The sequence below is a fragment of the Condylura cristata genome, unplaced genomic scaffold (genome assembly GCF_000260355.1).
Source record: "Condylura cristata isolate star-nosed mole 26May11 unplaced genomic scaffold, ConCri1.0 scaffold00057, whole genome shotgun sequence".
In the NCBI taxonomy this organism is placed as follows: Eukaryota; Metazoa; Chordata; class Mammalia; order Eulipotyphla; family Talpidae; genus Condylura; species Condylura cristata.
Genome location: NW_004567158.1, coordinates 940,843 through 961,182, shown reverse-complemented (window position 1 = coordinate 961,182; position 20,340 = coordinate 940,843). Strand labels below are relative to the sequence as shown.

General features: G+C 58.1%; 2 protein-coding genes across 2 annotated transcripts in view; one reads left to right on the top strand and one right to left on the bottom strand.

Annotated features, from left to right (window-relative positions):
- Window positions 1–4,309, top strand: RAB39B (RAB39B, member RAS oncogene family). The gene is made up of 2 exons (XM_004695249.2): window positions 1–219; window positions 2,234–4,309. Exons 1-2 carry the CDS (start codon window positions 5–7, stop codon window positions 2,658–2,660), a joined length of 642 nt encoding a protein of 213 aa, XP_004695306.1. The 5' UTR covers window positions 1–4; the 3' UTR covers window positions 2,661–4,309.
- A 6,899-nt stretch (window positions 4,310–11,208) lies between these two features.
- The window catches only part of VBP1 (von Hippel-Lindau binding protein 1), a 10,205-nt gene continuing 1,073 nt past the window's right edge, over window positions 11,209–20,340 (bottom strand). Inside the window, exons 2-6 of the mRNA XM_004695248.2 lie at window positions 20,034–20,158; window positions 14,935–15,001; window positions 14,189–14,287; window positions 13,300–13,438; window positions 11,209–12,193 (exon numbers count right to left, since the gene is read on the bottom strand). Of these exons, the coding sequence (XP_004695305.1) occupies window positions 12,123–12,193; window positions 13,300–13,438; window positions 14,189–14,287; window positions 14,935–15,001; window positions 20,034–20,158 (501 nt within the window). The 3' untranslated portion in view covers window positions 11,209–12,122. The remainder of the gene's footprint in view (window positions 12,194–13,299; window positions 13,439–14,188; window positions 14,288–14,934; window positions 15,002–20,033; window positions 20,159–20,340) is intronic.

Genomic DNA, 20,340 nt, shown 5'->3' with positions numbered 1-20,340 from the left:
GGCCATGGAGGCCATCTGGCTGTACCAGTTCCGGCTCATTGTCATCGGGGACTCCACGGTGGGCAAGTCCTGCCTCATCCGCCGCTTCACCGAGGGCCGCTTCGCCCAGGTCTCCGACCCCACCGTGGGCGTGGATTTCTTCTCCCGCCTGGTGGAGATCGAGCCGGGCAAGCGCATCAAGCTGCAGATCTGGGACACCGCGGGCCAGGAGCGCTTCAGGTGCTGAGGGCGGGCGAGGGTCTGCGGGCCTGCGGGGCCTGGGGCCGGGCGGGGATCGCTGCGCGAGGCGCGGCTGCCAGGGCTCGGGAGGTACTGCCCAGGGCACCCCACCTCGCGGGGACTCCCGCGCGGGCGCAGCCTCGCCCTGGCCAGGAGAGTGGTCGATCTTCCGCTGGCACCACGCCTCCGGCAGCCGCCCAGGGCAGCCCGGGCTGACGGGTAGGCACCTGCGGGCAGGCGCCCTCTCAGCCTCCCCACACGCGTTGGGGGGGCTGCCCACGACATTAGGCATAGGTGGGTCGGATGGGGGTGCAGAGACAGGTGTGTTGCACAGACGTGTGTGCGTGCGTGCGCAGTAGACACTGATAATGGCTGCCCCTGGCCCCCCAACATCCCACACACTGGGCGGCCTGCTGAGCACAGCCTACAAGGGGATGCCTGGCAACGGAGCGGCCCTGGCCTCTGGCAACCTGAGCACTGGCACAGGCAGCTGCTGCCTAAGGCCCCCTCCCTGCCCCGGTGCCACCTGGACCAGCCAGTCAGGACCGCGCTTTCCTTTGTGATCATGAGTCTGAACACAGCGGGGGCGGAGGCCAGGGCAGTGTCTGCCTAGAAGCAGCATGAGACAGGCAGAGCCAGCGGGGAGCAGGGAAGCCACCGGCTTTGGGGGAGCAGCAGTTGCCATCACTCCCTTCCCTCTGTGGGACACGCGCTGGTGGGAGTGGACGGGCGACCCTGGCAAATTTCAGTCTCCACCTTCCCCTTGCACATACAGCACCAGGGCAGGTGGCGCTTGCACGGGCGCTGCATCGCTCTCAGAAATGTGTTTGTTTGCTGGCATCTGTGTGAACGTTCGTTCACTTCTTTCTTACTGGGTGACATTACTTTGTAGGACTTCCCAGAATATTCATCCTTCTCTGTCACAAATGGAAAATGCTTTCCGACGTAGTCCTTCGTCCTTGAAGGAAAAGATGTTCCATGCATGCAAGGTTTTTGTTTTTGTGTGGTCCCGTGCTATGCTTACGAAGCGCTTTGGCACTTTCTAAATCTTCACGAGCCACTAGCATTCTATGCCAGGCTGCCTCTGACTTCCTAACCAGGCTGTCCACAGATCACAGCCTACTTTCCAGGCCCAGCCACCATCCGCACAGGGGCGGAGAAACACTTTCGGGGGGGGGGGGGGGGTAACGCCCCTTCGAGTGCTGTTCTGCCTGAATCGAACTTCTGTTTGTGAGGTGGCTCCTAGCACCCTCTGCTCCGAGGGCATCACCCATGAGCCCAACGCCTTAAGCTACTGAGGCCCTCAGTGTTTAGGAGACAGTAACCCTGAAAACACACCTAGACCCCTGCAGCGCAGGCGACGGGAAGTGGCGGCCCTTGAGCGCTGTCAGGCGGCGCCTTCGCGCTCGCACAGAATGAGCACCCAGGTGCGACCCTCAGACCCGTCAGGTTCTGTCTCCGTACAAGAGACCCCGCAAGTGTAGAGCAGCGTCAGCAAGTCCTGTCAGTGAGGAAGAGGTGGGTAGCTCAGCGACTTCCCCCAGCTGGGGGCCCGAGTCAGCCTCAGGACGCTGTGTTTAAGGACCCATCCCCAGGTGGCTGGGAAACAGCAGAGGGGAGGGAGGGCTCCTGTTGGGCTGAACAGAGAGAAACTAGAAAGAGAAGCATCGTAAGTGGAAGACAGGGCACCACAAATTCGTTTCCATTCTACAAATTCCTGCTTGCACCACTGCGCCCTCCTGCTCACAGGACCTAACGTCGGTGCTGCACGGCGCCCGTGGCCCAGGAGGCCTGTTTCACAGGAGGGGAGCCTCCAGTATGCAGCGTGAACTGTGGAAACGCCTGCAAGTCCGTGAGCAGCACCTCCAGAGTTTGGTCCAACTAGAGTCTCCCTGTCAGCACTGTTACTCAATGGCATCCGTAGTCCCTGTCAGAAACGGAAAGTCCTTTCGACCAGAGGGCAGTGTCCGAGTTTGGGCCTCGCTTGACTCCTCCCTTCTCTCTTGTGTTCTAGATCCATCACTCGGGCCTACTACAGGAACTCGGTAGGCGGCCTTCTCTTATTTGACATTACCAACCGCAGGTCCTTCCAGAATGTCCACGAGTGGCTAGAAGAGACCAGAGTGCACGTGCAGCCCTACCAAATTGTGTTCGTGCTGGTGGGTCACAAGTGTGACCTGGATACCCAGCGGCAGGTGACACGCCACGAGGCCGAGAAACTGGCTGCTGCGTACGGCATGAAGTACATTGAGACATCGGCCCGAGACGCCATCAATGTGGAGAAAGCCTTCACAGACCTGACGAGGGACATCTACGAGCTGGTTAAAAGGGGGGACATCACAATCCAGGAGGGCTGGGAAGGGGTGAAGAGTGGGTTTGTCCCAAACGTGGTTCACTCTTCAGAAGAGGTGGTCAAGTCAGAGAGGAGGTGCTTATGCTAGTGAAACCACGCGCTCCTGCCTGGCCGCAAGTGACTGAGATGAGAAGACCTGAGTGTGACTGAAGAGCAGTCGACCTCCACTGTGGATACGGGGGCAGGGCTGGGACAGGCTGTGGGTGGGGCCTGGGTGCTGTCACAGGGACTGAACCACCGATGTGGCCCGTGCCAGGCCGTGTGCCCTTGGGGACTGGGGCTTGGGGAGCTGGGCCCCCAGAAAAACACCCCCACCGACAGGACAGGCGGTTCTTGGTCTTTCAGCTCGTTCATAGGTCACGAACATGTAACGAGGAAAGGGGGAGAGCGTCACACTGGGAGCAATTCGCAGAACTGAGCACGGCAAGGCGCGCTTCCACAGCGAGAACAGCCCACGCCAGGCTGTAGCAGGCGAGGGGCGTGGGCCGCTACTGCTGAGACCCTTGCAAGGGGAAGTATAAGCGGCGCGACTAGGAGGCACGAGGCCACATGCACAGTTACTGCCACACTCAAGAAAGCGTGGTGGCGCGCGGCGAGCAGCTGTGTGTAGGTGCGGTGTGAGGAGCAGAAACGCCGGAGCCCACACTCCCTACCTCTTGCCCCCAGCACCACGGGGCTCCCTGGCATTCAGGAGGCCCCCGCCTGTGTCTGCGGGCACCAGGCGGTCCCCTTCCAGTCGCGGACAGTCATTCATGGCTGGTTTGACCTCCATAGCGGGCTGTGAGGCTTCTTCCCCACTTCACCAAGAGCAAAGCAAGAGACTCGCGTGGCCACTCGCTGCCTGGTTGCCGTCCGAATTCTCAGGGGGCGACAGCGGAGACGGAAAGGCTGGCTGGAGGTTGCCTCACCTTCCTGAAGGAGGGGACGCTTTACGTTACTTTTCGGACCATAGCTAGTTCAGCAAAAGCCATACTTTCCACAGTGAGTGTGAACTGCTGCGTGAGTGTGACTGAATCGGAAAGTCTGGGGGTTCACTTCAGGCAGAACAAAGAAGCCAAATAACGAAGATCGTGGTGACAGACCCCCGGCCGCACCCACGTTCTTCGTTCCCCACAGCTGGGCTGGGCAGGGGCAGCCTGTCCCAGCGTGTGGTTGCCGAAGGCAAATGAGATGCTACATGGATTGGGTGATCACAAAATTTCATACTTCACTATGTTTAGGAAACTCTGAAAGCAAGATTATCCAGTGGATAAATAAGAGTTGACTGGATTCTGTCAGTTCCAAAAAAGGATAGAAGCAGAACTTCTCTCTGGGTTTCTCGACTAAAAATACGTTATATGTATACTTTTCCCATTCCTTACATTTTTTAGGCAGGTTTTAAAATAGCATAGATACAGCAGAGATGGCCAAGCTTAATCGCTCAAACAAGTTCTAGAAACTTTAAAAATCTTTTAGTAGAATTCAGTGCCATTGTCACTGCACTAAGTGGGTTTTAGGAAATAAGTGTGAAAAAGCCAGGTGTTAATACCATACTAAGGATAAAGCTTTAGAAGCTATTTTACTACAATAGGTAAAGAAAAGATAAACTAACCTGTCACAAGACCACAACTGCATGTTGGGTTAGATCGTCTCATATTCCAGAACAAATGTGCTGTGCCCTTTCCTCGCCTTGTCGTGCGCTGTGATGAAACGTGGATGAAAATATGCCTGTATTTAGTAAAATGGTTGATTATGTGACTGTGTGTCTGGTAGCTGTTTCCAGGCTGGGAATAATGTGGAACTCGCTTCTGGACACCCTGAGCTGACACTCTGGGGGGGAGGGAAGGAAAGCAAGCTGTTTCGCTCTGAGCTGGGCGGAGGGGGCCGCGTCCTGCAGTTTTGTCGCTTTCCTGGTCAGGAGTGGATGAGGGAGGAAGGGGCACGGCACAGGGAAGGGAGAATCAGCACAGGCCACTCCACGCTGCTCGAAAGTCCGCAGTTCCCCCGACGCCGTGGCCAGCCAGCCCACAGCCCGAAAGCCACCTATGAGCCCGCGGGTTCCCGAGTCACGTCTCACTTTGTCTCTGCCCAGTGGACACAGGTCCTCAGAGGCAGCTGCACGGCAGTGGCCATGCGGTATCTGCCGTGTGGCCCAGCCCAGAGCAGGCTCCAGGCCTCTGTCCTACCCAGCACTGTCACCGCGCAATCGGACCTGTGCAGGCCGTGTCCACTGTTGACGCACAGGCTCCTGCCACAACCGTTTGCTGCCAGAGACACTGGGATGGTGGCCTGTGTCCCCCTCACCAGTGCAGCCTGCTCGCCCCGTCGCTGCACTGCAGGGCAGCCACGGTGTCGGCCATTCCCTTTCCAGAGCACCTCGTGGGTCCCACCTGGGGTCCAGCATCGGGCTCCCTGGGGCCCAACAAAGTTCAGGGTTCACAAAGAGAGAAGACGAAGCACCGGCAAGAAGGGCGGGGCCTCGAGAAGGTGCACAGGCGTCCCTCGAGCTGCTGTCCTCCCGGGCTCCTCCCTGCAGCTGAGACCACCCCGGAAACGTGGGGTCCAGCCTGAGCTGCACACGTCCCTCCCCGCACCCGCCAGTCCCTTCTCAAGCGCCGCACTCTGTCTTCAAAATACACCAAGTCCCTGCCATGCCCACGGCCACCCTCCGCCACGGCCCACCAGCCCTCTCCTGAAGTACTCTGGCATCTCCCCGAGGGAGCCTGTTTCTGCCCTTGACCCCGTGACACGTTCACGAGTCGGCACGGTCTCGTCCACTAGGCAGACAGCAGGTTCCGCTGCCAAGAGGCTCTGCCCACCTCTCCACCCCGAAGTTCCATGCAAATGGGAGTTAGGAGCCTCCCTGGTGGCCTCGGGTTAAGTCTCAGGTATCTGCCACCGCTGCCGCCGAGTCCATCCCCGGCCAGGGAGGACCCCAGGGCGCGGCAGGCCCCCCTGACCCCCGCTGCCCCTCGGCGGTGGGTCTCGGTCCATCCGCCCCTTCTGCTCCCCACGCCTCTGAGTCCTCTCACGCCCTCCTCTGCCCCATACCCCAGTTCCACACACACAATTCAGCAGCTGTTCTCGAGCCTGGAGTGCTCGCAACTGCTTTCTCGTCCTGCTCCCACCCAGTCACCCCGACTCACCTCACTCCGGCGACACGCACGGGAGACCGGCTCCGAGCTCTTCTTGCCCGCTGGCCCCGTCGTAAAGGTCCTCGCGCCGGCGCCCGAGCGCTTCATGTGTCCCCGCCTCTGCGCTTGCAGCCAGCAGCCTCCGAAGGGCCTGGCGGTGAAGGCTCCGTGTGGATTCGGGCTTCTCAGAAGGCTGGTGTTCAGCTGCCTAGTGAGCGTCTGAGCTGTGGGAGAAGCAAGCATGAGCTCCAGCTGACGCCGCCACTCAGCCCGCGTCCTGTCCGCGCGGCAAACGGAAGCGCGAGGCCAGCGAGGCACAGTCAGCGCTCCCGGCGGCGCCACGCAGCTTCTTCCATGCGATCACGAGGCCGCTTCACGAAGGGCAGCTTCCTGCTGTGCTGAGGGGCCCTGGCGCCGGGTGAACGTCACGAAGTCAGCGCGGTTGTGAAGCCACTCGGCCAGCACCTTCACACGCCGCTTGCCGAGCACAGAGCTGACGCCAGGCCCAAGGACCCGCCGAGACGCCGCGTGACAGTCAGCGAGTTCACCTGTTGCAAGGATGAGTGAATATTTTGACGCCCTGTCTGTGATCGGCTTTGCAGCTGAAAGCAGTCATCAAGCTGAAAGCTGATAGCCGAAAGCAGTCATCAAGCACACGCCGACTCTTTCTTGTGAATTAGTGACATGTCCGCTGTCTAGAAGCTCTTTCCCCGCCCTGTATTTTGTCAAACTCTTCTGCCTTCAGTTACGGCGTTTAGTAGAGCAGAAGTCTGTGCTCCCTCATATTGAACCATCACTCCACATGCGGCCTACAGGACACGAAAGAGCTGTCTCAGCACTGCATCTATCATTTCCACTATGTATGAGTTGTGGGCTGCGAACGTGCGCGAATATATACTTTAGGTAACTGCGCCCAGCGACTGGGCCCACGGTCTGAAATGTAAGTGTCCAGCAGCTCCTGCCCACGGCAACTGCAGTGAAGCTGCACAGCTCCTGGCTGCAGGCCGAGCTCCCGCGCACAGCTTCCGAGGCCCCTGCGTGGCCACTTCAGTGGCAGGGGCGGTGACGGCTCTGGCGCTGGGCGAGGAGGCCGCGTGCCCCGCGCAGGGCCGCGGGCGCAGCTCGGCTAGCGTCGCGTCCAGGCCCCCGCGTTGCGCACTTTGCTTTCAAGCCCCACGGGGCCCTGCTCCCGGCCAGACCGGCAGGCTGTGGCTTCCCTCATGCCGACGGAAGCCGCTTCCTGCTCAGCATCCGCCAATTCTGCTAGGTGAAGCCTGGCGACACCGTCGCATTCCTGTGACTTCCGCTGACCGCCGGTGTCCGAAGCTGCGGCCAGACGCCTGCGCGACTCCGACGGCTGCAGCTGCCGCCGCTTGCTCGCCCGCTGTCTGCGCTGCGCCTTCCTCCGCGCTCTCACCCCCACGGGAACCCGCAGTGCAGCAAGGCCTTGGGCTGTCGGCGCATCTGCAGAACCCGGGAAATGAGCGGTAACAGTGTGGCCTCTCGTTGGCAGGGGCTCAGCGCCCACACTCCTTGCGGCGGCGGCCTGAGGAACCGTCAGCTGCGCTGGTAAACGTGTAGATCCAACACCTGCACCGGTGTGCGCTGTACCCCGAGCACTTTGAGCACCGTGCAGCGCTGGGTCTCCTTTAAACTGTACCGAGCATGTTACTTTTCTTTTAGCTGAAAATTGATCTGGTGAATTCAGTTCCGTTCTGGCCTGGCCTCCGCGGGCTGCTGTTCAGTTCTCCAGGATCCCTGGGGTCTTGCCTGTGTCCGCGCGCCACCCAGTGGCCAGTGTGGAAACTGGCACCAGCGCAGCCCGATCGTCCTAGGAAGGGCCTGAGCAGACAGGCCCTCTGCAAGGGGCATCTTCCACCCCAAGCCTGGGCCAGCGCCTCAAACACATGCAGTGGCAGCCTAAGCACCCACACGGGAAGCCAAGCTGAGTAGGATGGTGCTCGGAGGAAAAACGGGCCCAGGCTTTTCTGCCTCTGGAGTCTGGTGACCAGTCCTTGAGCCCAGAAGGGGCTCTCAGACAGGAGCTGCTCTTCGTTGCCTTCATTTCTGCTCCTTCCAGGGCAGTCCAGTGCGCCCAGGCCAGAGCAGCGCCAGCACTGGCATGGACGGGGCTCCCCTCGGCCCCGGGCTCCTCTGGCCGGAGGCAGACCCACTTCTGTGGCACCAACGCCAGTAACCACGGAGGCTGGCAAACGTGGGCAGCCAGGCGAGGACGTCGCGTGCCCACACCTCTGCTGGCTGGGAGCCTCTGGCGTGAGCTCAGCTAACACGACACGGACAGAGGGAGCAGGCACCTCCGAGCTGGTAGAGTCTGGGTGAAGAGCAGGTCTGGCCGGTGGGCGTGAAGCAAGCACCAAGGAAGGGCCAGGCCAAGCCAGGAGCGAGGCGGCTGGGCGGGCGAAGCCGCGAGGGCACAGGCAGCGAGGGGCTGTGGGCATGGGCAAGGGTGGGCAAGGGGCAGGCCGAGGTCGCCATCAGCCTTGGGCTCTGTTTCGAGGCAGTTCGTGCCCTGTTTGTGTCGCCTGAGTTCGCATCAAAGCCCCGTGTTCATCTGCTCTGAGGTTTCCCACTGTCCGTAAGCATCACCCTCTAAGTGATCTGTGCTTCTGGCATTGACTTTTTCACCTAAGTCACTGAGGTGTTCGCTCGCAAAGGGACGATGTCTCGGCTCTTGGTTGCGCTGGCCTGCCTTCGCTGCGAAGACGCGCAGGGTGTGAGCAGACCGGCTCCTTCCGACTGGAATCCGCTCAGCCCGCGCCGCTGGCCGGCTGTCAGGCCACACAGTCACCGGACACGCACTCTCCAAGGTTTCGTCCATTGTAAATGACGGTCTTGATCAACACAATAGGACCTTGTGTAAATGTATGGAAGCAGGAAGAAAAACTAACAAAAGAGCAGTAAAACTTGTGCAAAGACACGGGTGAGTCGGTGATGGGAAACCCGCGGGGATGACAATTGAGATGGGGACAAAAATGTACAAAATGATGTAAAAATAAACTGTTCTATGATTAAACAACAACAACAACAACTTGCGCCAAGAGCCTGGAACCCACATGGAAACCAGCACACAGACGTCGGTGTGGTCACCGCACAGCCGCTCCGCCCGTGCACGTGGCCTGGGCCTCTGTGGGAAACACCAAGTGTCAGAGACAGATGGACGGCCAGAGCCTTCGATCCCACTCGGACTGAAGAACAGTCTCCTGAGGGTACAGGTGGGCGGCAACTGCCCAGCTATGGCAACAGCCTATGTGCCCAGCAGCGGATGAGTGGATCAGGAAGATGTGGTCTACATACAGCGGAATACTATTCAACTGCGAGAAAGGCACTGTTATTTGCAACAACATGGGAGGAACTGCAGATGATGATAGTCAGGAGAAAGGCAGATCCTGGACTTCGCCTGCACGTGCAACACAGAAACAAAGCATCTGCCAGCAGAGCTGAGGCTCCCAGGGGAGGGGCAGTGAGAGCAAGATGGCGGGTGCCAGAGGACTCAGGGTGTTTGGCAGTTGGGTGTGGTGACATGCATTTGAACTGTGAACCTGTGTCCTTAAAATACGGTATGGGAACCAATGCACCTCAAAAATAACTTTTAAAAAATTGATGAGTCATTAGCACGCGTGAGAAATGCTGCCTTCAATGACTACTCATCCAGATTTCAACCCAAATCCACTTCGGCCCGATGCGTTGTCCACACTGCCAGCCTCTTTCCCTGTGGGCTGCGTGAAGGGTGGGGGGTGACAGACCCAGGGAGGAAGGTTTTCAGGGCAGCGCCCAGCTCGCCAGCCCGCTCCAGGGTGGCCTCCGGCCCTCCAGCCTCATCTCCACAGCCACTGCTGTCTGGCAACGGGGCTGCCCTTTCTGCAAGATCAAATGTGCTCTGCACAGGCTCTGGCTCTTCCCCTCAGCAGCCAAGGGCCCAAGAACCAAGAACCCACCACGCCACCCTACCCCATCCCGATGGAGCTGCTCTGCACTGGCTCTTCCCTCTAGTCTCGATTTTCCCCGGCACCCGTGGCTTTGGCATGTGGAGGAAGCTGAGCTGGTCTGGGCGCACAGGGACCAGGCCCAGCTACCACAAGGCATGGCGGGGATGCATGAAAAGCTTCACGGGCCAGTGAACCCTGGAAACTCGGCCTGCAACGAATGACGTCACTGCATTCAAGGCGCGGCCCCACCGGGAGGGAAGGGCTCCCACGCCCCGGCCCACGTGCGCTCCACCCGCGCCCAAGATCCAAACCATCCGCGCCTCTGCGGAGGCACCAGACGCCTCAGAAAACGAGGTAGGCCAGTGGGGAAACGGGCGTGATGGCCTGACAGCCGCTCCGAGGCAAGGAGCTGGGTGGGCTGAGCTTCCCGGCAGTTTCTGCCCAGAGCCCCTCGAGAGGAACTGCTGTGTGACAGGGCAGCTGGAGAGCACCCGGGGGGGGGCTGCAGGGGCTGGCACAAGGGTGTGGCACGAGGGGGCCTAAGCAGGGTGCTGCTGGGAGGCTCCCACACTGGCCAGGGGCCTCGGCGCCAGGGTCCATGCATGAGGCGGCGGGAAGGCGAGGCGGCAGGGGTGTCGGGTGCTGCCCAACACCCCGCCCCCGCCGTGGGCACAGCAAACCCGCTTTCAGCCCCAGAGAGGACACTCCCCTCACCCTGTGACCCCATGTTTGGTGACCTGGTCTCAGGGAAACTTCTACACACCAAGAAAAACTCACAGGACAGTTTCAGGTGCGTTATTTGCTACTTGGTGTTTTCCCAGAGAAAATATTCTAAAAACCCAGCGTCTGTGAATGGCAGCATCCTGCAAGCCTCATAGAACCGGGTCGGTGTAACAGTGCGACAGCAAAGTGAAGCAGGGACACATCGTGAAACCGAGATCGTTGTTTAAGACCCTATGCATAAAAAAAGAAATGAAAGACAGGAAACATTTAGGGGGACTGAAAGTGAATGTGCCTGGACATGTTGCATCGCTAATGCATGTGCTACTCAGCGTCAACTTCATGTCAGGCTGAAAGGTGGCGAAAGCAAGATTTCATACTTCTGTCATTAGAGTCTAGTACTGTTTGTGACTCCAATTTCACTTTCACATTTGTTGATGAACGTAATTTTCGTTCTTTGACTCCTATGTCTCAACAGCTGTTTCTTCGTATGTGCTGGAATACCGGAAAACTCCTATTTAGATGTTCATGGACGAAAAGCGAAAGACCTCTGAGCGTGAGATTCCTGCCTAACATCGACAGGAACATTTTGTACCAGTGACAAGACTGGGGGAAAGGAATGCAGTCCTTACAATACTGCAAAGACATTACGGCTCAACATTGTAAGCACTGGAGTTTGAAACTGTGAAAGAGAAACCGAGCCAGGAACTATGGTGTCTCGCCCAACGAGCTTCCCGATTCTGCTTATCCGAGCTCCTGCCGAGGGGTTTCGTGACGTTCCTGCGGACCTGCGCAGCGCCCTGTACAGTACGGAAGCGGCAGAGTGACATGAAAACAGGGGCCAGACCAGTTTTGACTTCACTGTTTTAATAACATGAAATGCACGTACAAAACACTGGACAAGCGTACTTGTCACTACACAGAGGGAGACACGACGGTTATGTTTCCCACAATGCGTAGCGCCGGCTACCGGCCTCCATGCCAACGGCTTCCCGTGGGACTTTTGACTATTCCTATGAGGTTTTATTGTGGGTAAAAAAGCTCACAACTCTTGTCAACCACTGCAGATTTATATTTATCTCGAGAGTACAGGCCAGCTGCTTTGGAGAACTGCTAAGAAATGCAAAGCTGCCTCAGCTAAGAGTAAGTAGCGCAACTTCACGGCGGCCAAGAGCACCCACCGGCTGGCAGCGCGAAGACACTGCACGTTAACAAGGGGGAAGGAAAGATGTCTCGCCGGCCCTCGTGCTGCTCAGGAAGGCAAAGTGCTGCTCCCTGCAAGTGCACAGTACTGGAATGTTCGGGGCCAGCAGACAACCCACATGTACCACCAAAGAAACAAGCGTGCCAGCAGTCAGAGCGACTTCTTCCTGCCTCTAACCTGGTTTAATCTCATCAAAGTGAGAGTCACATCAGCTGCAAAGAAAAACTCAACTGCTAACGTGTCCAGAGTTTAGCTTCTGCCGCAGACCTCACAGTTTTCGGCCATTTCAGCTAAGACTTTTCCTACGACAAAGAAGCAAAACAAAATGATGAAAGCAGTGTTTACTTTGTTGGGAAGGTGGGAAGACATAATACTGCTAATGTCATACAGTATCTGAAATTAATTTGCTTTTATAAATAAATAAAATGATGTGTATCTTTTTTAAAAGGTTTAATTATCATTCTTGTTAAAAAAAATCACTGGAAGTTCTATCAACCCTTAAGGAGAAAGTGTGGGGCGGTTAAAATAACGTCTGGGAAACGGAACCGCAGGTTGAAGTGCCAGCATCACACTTTGTTCTTGGTGGGGTCATCTTTGTTTCTTCTTTTCACATCCCAGTTATAAACCCGGGCCATATCTGCGAGGATTGTCAAAGAAAAGCCAACAGCGGTCTAAAGTGCAGCTGCCTGCCGAGGCGAGAGGAAGCCGGAGCTGGGCCTCCGTGCCCGGAGCCAGGCCTCAGGCGGCAACCCGCAAGCTCGCTCCGCTAGGCAACGGCTGGTGGGGAGGAGCCTCTCCCCGGGCGGCTTCCAGCTGCAGCCATACCTCACCAAGCCAACCCCAGACGCGCGCTCGTAATGCTCAGAAGGGCGCTCTCCCCTGGGCTGAACAGGCCCCTGCCGACCGGGTGGAGGGATCAAGTGTGGGAACACAAAGGGCACATTTAGGGGTGTAGGGGCGAGGACAGCCCCGTGGGAGCGCCGTGCAAAGAGCCGGGGAGGCTCCGTCAGTACAGGGGCACTCAGGCGTCGTGCCCAGAGGAAGCACGAGGTGCCGCTCGGCGCGGCCACGCGGGAAAGGACTACAGAAGGGAGCCCGGGCTCTGGAAGGGCAGGCGTCTGTCCGGGCTGGCTGCGGGGCCAGAAAGGACAGGCAGAGCCGCAGCTGGCCTCTCCCAGCTGCCCACAGCCTGCACCGCCTCTGAGACCTGCCGCAGTTCTCTCTCCTCGAGGTCCAACTCACCTCCACTTTTCCCTAACTTTTCACTGCCTCGGGGGGGGGGGGGTGCGCGCAAACGCTTGCTTTGCTCTGAAATGGTCAGTTCTAACGGTCAGTTCGAACAGCGCCAGACCTGGTGTCGACTCCCCAGCGTCCTGTTCCCCACGCATGTAACAGCGGCGGGACGCAGGAGGCCCTTAGTTAATGCGAAACTGCTTCAGTGGTCGTGATGGTGTCTTTAGAGAACACCGGAGTCAGTGTTTCCCCCTTCACACTTCAGATTCCATTAATCTACAGACGTATTTAAGAATTCCCAGTGTGACATTTACTGCCCTCACGCAGCGCACCGATACTCCAGCCGGAATAATCTCGCCAGAGCAGTGCAGCGTCGAAAAGGGACACACCTCTCTCCTTTCCTCCCGTGTGGCTTACTTTTGTTTTTTTTTACAGAGTTTATGAATTTTAATATAGGTGATCAATTTTGCAAATTTTTTTCCGTGTGGCTTACTTTTTCAAAAAGGATACTGACTTCTGTGGTAGTAAACTGATCTCGAAGAAAGTCAAGGTCTTCCTCAAGAGAATCGAGATTCTTCGTGGCAGTCGCTAAGTTCTTTTCCAGCAGCGCCTGCGCTTCATCAATGTCATACTCAAGCATCACATTCGCCTGAAGAGAGAAGGCCCAGCAGTCAGTGAACATCACGGGCATTACAGGCCAGAACAGGGTCTTGGACCTCAGCCCCGGGCAAGCGGTCGTTGACAGAGCACACAGGACGCAGAGCCAGAGGCTGAGACGCCGCGGTCGTTCGAGCGCACACCTGTAGCTCTAGCTGGGCTGGCAGTCAGGGGCTGCTGCAGTTAGCTGTGCACACGCGAGGCTGTGAGCTGGCAGGACATGAGGAGAACCACCCACGGCCCCTATCGAGGCCCATCATGAGCCGAGCGGTGCTGACATCGCTGAACGGATCTCAACAGTTCTTTCTGAACTTGAGAGAATCATCTGAGCATGATCTACATTTGGTCAGGACAAAAGAACAGCTTTGCTCATCTGACAAATGGCTTTTAAAAATGACTCCCAGGGTCCCTGCGAGGGCCACTGATGCGGCACGAGGCAGGTGACGGCCTACTGAGGAGGGTTAAAAAAGCAGAGACTCAGCAACTCGACAAAACAGACGCCAACCTCATGAGGAGAGGCATCTTTGTGGGAGAAACTCTTATGTGGAATCAACACCCGTCTGAGGAGGAGCAGTGGTATAAAGACTGTATTTACGCGCAGAGACTCAGAGCAGCTGAAGAGAACAGGCCCGCGCGTGCCTTCGTGACAACCATCATCGTGCTCGGGGGTCAGTCATGTTGTGACAGGAACCAGAACACTGGCCTCATTCCCGCCAGTCACAGGGAGGTGAACTCTACTTACCCCCAGCCAGAGGCACACTTTATCGGTAGGAGGGACGGAGGCCTTGCAGTACAGGTTGTCTGCCAGTAAGAACCTGGTCTCCAGCGCGCTGGTGGACTCCTGCAAAAAAGTGACAGGACTGTGAACAGGCCCAGCAGGTGCGCACGGGCCGAGCCGCAGCGGCAGCAAGAGCGTGGCTCGGCTGTTCGCCAGCCTCTCGCCCCGCACACTGCTGATCTGCAAGACTGAGGTAAGAGGAAGGGCCCCACCGCCCTGAAGGCTACGGCAAGCAGCACGCTCCCCCACCCCGCTCGCTCGGTTGGCCACGAGCGCCCCGGCCACGAAGCCTGGCCCGTCCCGCCAGCTTCACTCAGCAAGCACGAGGCGGTGCAGCCGCAAGCTGCTGCGCGACTGCCCAGTGCACCTTCTTTGACTTGGAAATGAGAACCAGCTCTGAGAGTCTCGGACTCTTCACTCTGCTGGAGCGTAACGCAGGAGGCCCTCGAAGACATTTCCTCCTCGCACCCAACATAACCTCAAAGGGCACGGAAGCTCCACAAGCACTATGTGCAAGCAAGTAGCCCTAGGCCCGGAGCCCTCGCTTGAACCTGGCTTCGGGGGAGACGCGAGGTCCCTGAGCCAGAAGCCCCGTCTGGCGCCGGCCCACGTGCTCGGGCGGGCAGGGCCCAGCGCCAGGCCACGGCCGAACGGAAGCCCCGTCTCTGCCGCAGTCTGTCCGCGTGTATTTACAGAGACAGCGTACTTACTTTTTTCTTCTGCATGTATTTGAGAATTTCTAAAGTCTGCTTTATTTCAGGAATCTGACCTTTTAGCCTATGAAAAAGAAAAAGGGTGAACTTGGTAGCTTGGAGCCCAAAACAAACACCAGGCACAGCCCGACATGTCCCGAAGAGAAAACGGATCCACAAGACGGGGTCAGTGGGCACAGTGGATCGAAGCCGGCTGGAAGGGAGACATCAGCCACGTCGGCCCGCGGAACGGGGACACGCCGAGGAAGCCGGACAACGGCCGGAGGGAGCCAGCAGCCGAGCACAGAGCCAAGGCCCAGGCGTGGAGGGGGCGTCCCTCGTGGGGCGGTGGGGATGGGCCGGGACCTGAGGGGAGAAGCCGAACTGCCCATGAGTGAACAATCCCGGCGGCGGCCGGCTTGGACAGCACAGGGAGCCTGTCCAGCTGGGGCAGCCGCGCTCTGACTTTAAACCCATGGGCGCTATTTTCAAGTCGGTGACAACTGTCCTCAAAATTATGAATGGGTGACAGGCCTGAACACGAGAAATTTAGGGGGGGAGGACAGGCACGATAAGACTGATGAGATGCAGGAGGAAGTGACAGCTACTGCGCAAACCGGAGATGACAATGGACCACAGGCCTAAATGTAAAATGCAAACCTCTAATGCGCGTATTTGTCCAAGCCGAAGAAAAGTCTTTTCTTTTTTTTAAAGGTTGACTGACTGACTGATGCATCATACACAACTGGAGAGCAGAGGCTTCACCAGAGACAGAGTGGGGACCAGAACACTGCTGAGCGAGCTGCGAGCAAGACAGGAGAGGTGTGCTGCACCAAGTGGCTCGCCCCTGGCCAGGGCTCCAAGCAGCACGATCCACTCGTGCTGAAGCAGCTACGGCCAGCTCCGCAGGGAGGGCCCATCGCTTTCTGCTCAACGCTGCTATAAACCTGAAACTGCTATGAAAACATCATGCCTGTTGTTAACAATTTGAAAACAGGCCCTCCCTGGTGGCGCAGCGGGTTAAAGCACAGCACTAAGAAGCTAAAGCCGCTTCCGCATGAGTTCGATCCCCGCCTGCCCCGGAGGTGACCACAGGGCGCGGCAGACCTCTCCTGACCTGCCCACTGCTTCCCTCAGCAGTGTACTTCGTAGATCTGCCTGTTCTGCTCCCCGCTCTGTCTCTGGGGAAGCCTCTCGCCTCCCCTGAGCCTCTGGCCTGTGCCCCAGTTCTGTGCGCACAAATAAATAAACCTTTAAAAAAAAAAGGGAAAACAAAAACTACCAGCAACGGATTCCCAGATGAAATAAACGTCACTGTCAAGAATATAAGATGTAAAAAAAAATATGTTGAAAATATTCAAGTTGCTTAGAAACATTTTTGTTGCTAAGCTTTAGCTCCCTTTTGGTGACTGGATGCCACGCAAGGCTTGACTTCTACATGGAGGCAACAGTTGAGCCCCTCTCGAATTCTAATGCAATTTATCAGAGAACAGACCCAGTACAAAGACAACGTGCCTGCCCGAGAACAGAGGAGACACACGCACTGCAAGCTCCAGGCAAGTCACGAACAGGGGCAGGCAAGAAGATGTGGCCTCTTTATGCGATGGAATACAACTCAGCTGTGAAAAAGGCCAAACCTGCTGTCTGCGGCCTGCGTGAACTGGAGGGAGTGTGCGAAAGCACATGAGCAAGGAGAAAGGCAAGTACCTGACGTGCACCTGTACGTGGGGCAGTGAGCACAGGGTCCGCTGAAGGCGAAGCGACAGCAAACTGACGGCGGAACTGAGGCTACTGGGCGGGGACGAAGCCAGGGGCGACACAATGGCCTGTGGGGGGCTGTGACGTGGTGGCGGTAAGCACACCCAAAGGGAGAGAACCTACTGCTTTAAGCCACATTGGAAACCAGTGTCGCCTCAGTCAAACAACAAAGCTGTGATCCTGCAGAATGCACCACCAGACACACCGGAGAGCAGCAGGGAGGCAAGATTTAAGGATGAGCCTGGAAACACACTCACTGCATCATGTAAAGAGGCCCATCGCGGCCACACCCTGTGCGACTGGCGCGGCAGATGTGCAGCTGTGAAGGCAGTGATCAGTCTGCCTTCACAGCTTGGCACGCACCTGTTTTCTTCGCGTGCCTGCGGGCTCAGGCCGCGGGACTCGACACCTCCATATGCTTCTTTTTATATGACTTATTGATATAGGTGAATGCCAGGAAAAGTTCATTTGTAAAATGCCGGGCACACACCTGAAAAGTACACTTGGGTCAAGCTCTTCCGGTCATGCACCAGGTCTGTGTGGACAAACCCTCGGTGGTAGAGGCCCGCCAGAGCCAGGTCAACAAGGCCGCCGCACACGTCCCAGCTACGCACCCTCCGTCGTCACTGCTGATTTCTCAGCTCGGTGGAAATGTCTCGTGTCGTCTGTACCTTTATGGGTTTTAATTCGGGGAGTAAAGTAGCTCCCTAGGATGTAACCATTCACTTTCACTCCGTGTGATATTCAGTTATGAACGCAACACACCTTGGCTGTTGCCCGACCCGTGGAAATCTCTAGGTCCCTACCCAGGAGCGAGCAGGGCACAGCAGCTTAGGAGGGAAGTGGAGAAGTCTTCGGAAGAGAGTAAATCCAAAGGAGAAGTTTCTGGTCATAATGCCCGAGCTTAAGCGGCCGGAGCAGACGCCAAGCACCTGCTCAGCCAAAGGACTCGACGGCGACGGTGGCAGTGGCAGCATCTGCCCCGGCCGAGAGGATTTCAGTCACCCCCACTTCCAGCGGAGTGACTGCTCTCCCTAGGACTATGAGCTGAGGAGGAAAGAAGGCAACAGCGCACTAAACGCAGATGCAAAGAGATGAAAACAATAACCTGAACCTCCTCTACCAGAGAAAACAAAGTTAAAGCCATGGAGCTTGTCCTGCAGGAAGTTCTGTGAAAACCTCCAAGAAAGGACAGGGGCAAGCTATTTTGAAGAAACAGGTGGCTCTGCGGAGAAGCAAGCAAACTATTCGGTGGGAGAGACGCGACGGTCGCCTCTCAGTGCCGGGGGGCCGGTGCCAGTCGCAGGGTGGGGCGTGTGGCAGCCCAGCAGGAGAGCCGGGGACCATGGGCAAAATGCCCAGTGAGAGAAAGAAGGGAGCAGGCTCCACCGAAGATTACCACGACACACCAAAGGGCTTTCGTGTAGCTGAAGGGACAGTGAGAGACAACGGCACATCGAGGTAGCACCGTCGGCGGGGAAGAACTGAGAGAGGCCTTGAGCGGAGCAGTGACCTAGCAAAGGCGGTTTCGTGAGGCTCCGGTCGCAGCTGAGTTCGCCGACATCAAGCGGAAGAACTTGGAACGGGTCAGAGGCTGCTGTACCCAGCTCCCGACAACAGCAGCTTCCTCTGAGGAGGAAGGGAAGCACCCAGAAAAGCGACTCCCAGCAACACGTGCTGAACAGCAGACTGGAAGGCTGTGGGAACAGTTGTCACACGCTGAGGAGGCGGCACGCCTGGTGGGAAGGCAGCAGGACCTCGGGAAGGAAACCAGTGACTACACCCACGAGGCCAGCGTCACACTAGCTTCAGCCCACAACAGCGCACCGAGAGAAAACCACTGTCCCCAAGAAGCCACATGCAAAGGTCCTCACCAAAAGCCTGGCAGGGCGGAGCCCCATGGCAAGGCTCAGCCGCGCGCGAGGGTGCCCCCAGGGGCGCAATGTCCCTCCACGCCACGGACCGCGTCCACAAAAAGAAAAGCAAAAGCCGACAGAAGCTGTCCAGAGATGCTAACAGAGCCCCAGCTGCAGAGAGCCCCACGCGGAAAGAGGACGCGAGACGAGCCGGCCTGCCATGACGTGCGAAGGGGCGGGAAGGGACCTGGGCAGTGAAGCCGCAGCTCCAGCAGGGGAGAAGCGCGCCCCCCCCACCTCGGGCACGAGCGCCTGGCAGGGCGGGGCGCTCGAACCGCACCCTGCCGCCTGCCGCCTGCCGTGGAGGAGCTGAGTGGCCAGGACCGAGCGCTGCCCGCCTCGCCCAGGCGCCAGGCACAGCAGTGACACAGCCCGAGCAGGACCCGCACACCCGCCAGGGCAGACACCCCGGACCGCGCTGGGCGCCGACTGAAAGGAAACCTGTATCTCGGTGGGGCCGAAGCACCGAGAGGGCGGCTCTGGGCCGTGGGCAGGAAGCGCTTCTTACCGACACGGAGCGCTGACCTCAAGGGAAAAGCCGGCGAAGTCGGGCTACCTTAGGGTTGAGTGGCGCTAAGCGCACGAAGAGCGATCACTGTAAAGCCTGCAGGAGAAACGCAGGCAGCAGGGGTGCCCGCTCAGAAGCACGGCCGCAGGACAGGGTTTCCGGCAAGGCACCAAAAGCGAGAGCTGCTGAAGGCCTGCGCACGAGGAAGGACTCCTCGGAGACCGCAGGGAGGCGTCGCAGGGAGGAGCGAGTCGCACGCACGGCCTCAGGCCGGTGACCCCGGGCGGACGACGGCCGCTCCTCCAACAGGCAGGACCCCGCGGGGGCTGCAGTCGTGTCTCAGCCGCCACCTGCCCCACCGCGGGCCACACTGGTCCCGGCCAGCACGCACTCATCTGTGTCCTTCACGCTTCCACCCGCGTCGCAAGGCCTCTCAAAAGGCCCAGAACTGCTCTCCTGCCTTTGCCCAAGTCTGCTGCGCCTGCACTCTCCCCTCAGGCCCAGCCCCAGCCCCCTGCTTCCAGTGGCTCCGAGGACCTCTGACTGGCGGGTCCCCTCCTACACCCCACCAGTAGCCTGGACCCCGCCCCCTGTGTTCACATGCTCTGGGGCACATCTCCCTGCAGCCCACACTTCAGTCCTGAGGTGCATGTTCTCTCCCCAACTCCTCCCTGCAGGTGCCCTCAAAGCCCATCACCTTTCAAACTCTCCTAGGGAGCAGGAGGTGTGTCCTGAACCTGACAAGCGCAGAGGGGCGTTCAGGCAGCGCCTTCCCAAAAGCTGGTGCTTCCCGTTCCCACCTCCACAGCCTGCTTGCCACAGGGGGGCCTGGCCCAGCTGCCAGACCTGCTGCTAACCGTCCCGCAGGAGTCTGCAAGCACCTGCCGCTCCACCGCATGCCCTGTGTCTCCCTCAGGGTCCGCGCAAGCACGTACCTCCTCTTCTTTTGGGCGAGGTTCAGTTCCATGAACTTGTACTTCTGGTACTGCTCATCCAGCTTCTTCAGGACCGAGTCTGCAGTCTCGTTCCCAGGCTGCTTCATGAAAGAGTCCACATCTTCCTTTAATAGGAAACCATGTGTCAAGGCCTAGACCTCGCCTCTGGGCAGACTGTTCCTGTCTTGGCTTTACTGTAAAAGCTGAGAAAATGTGTTTGCTTTTGCCCAAAGGCTCGTTTGTCAGTAAAAATGGGGTATGAAAAGGTGACCCGTCTCAGGGCACAAGGGCGCGCAGCGAACACCTG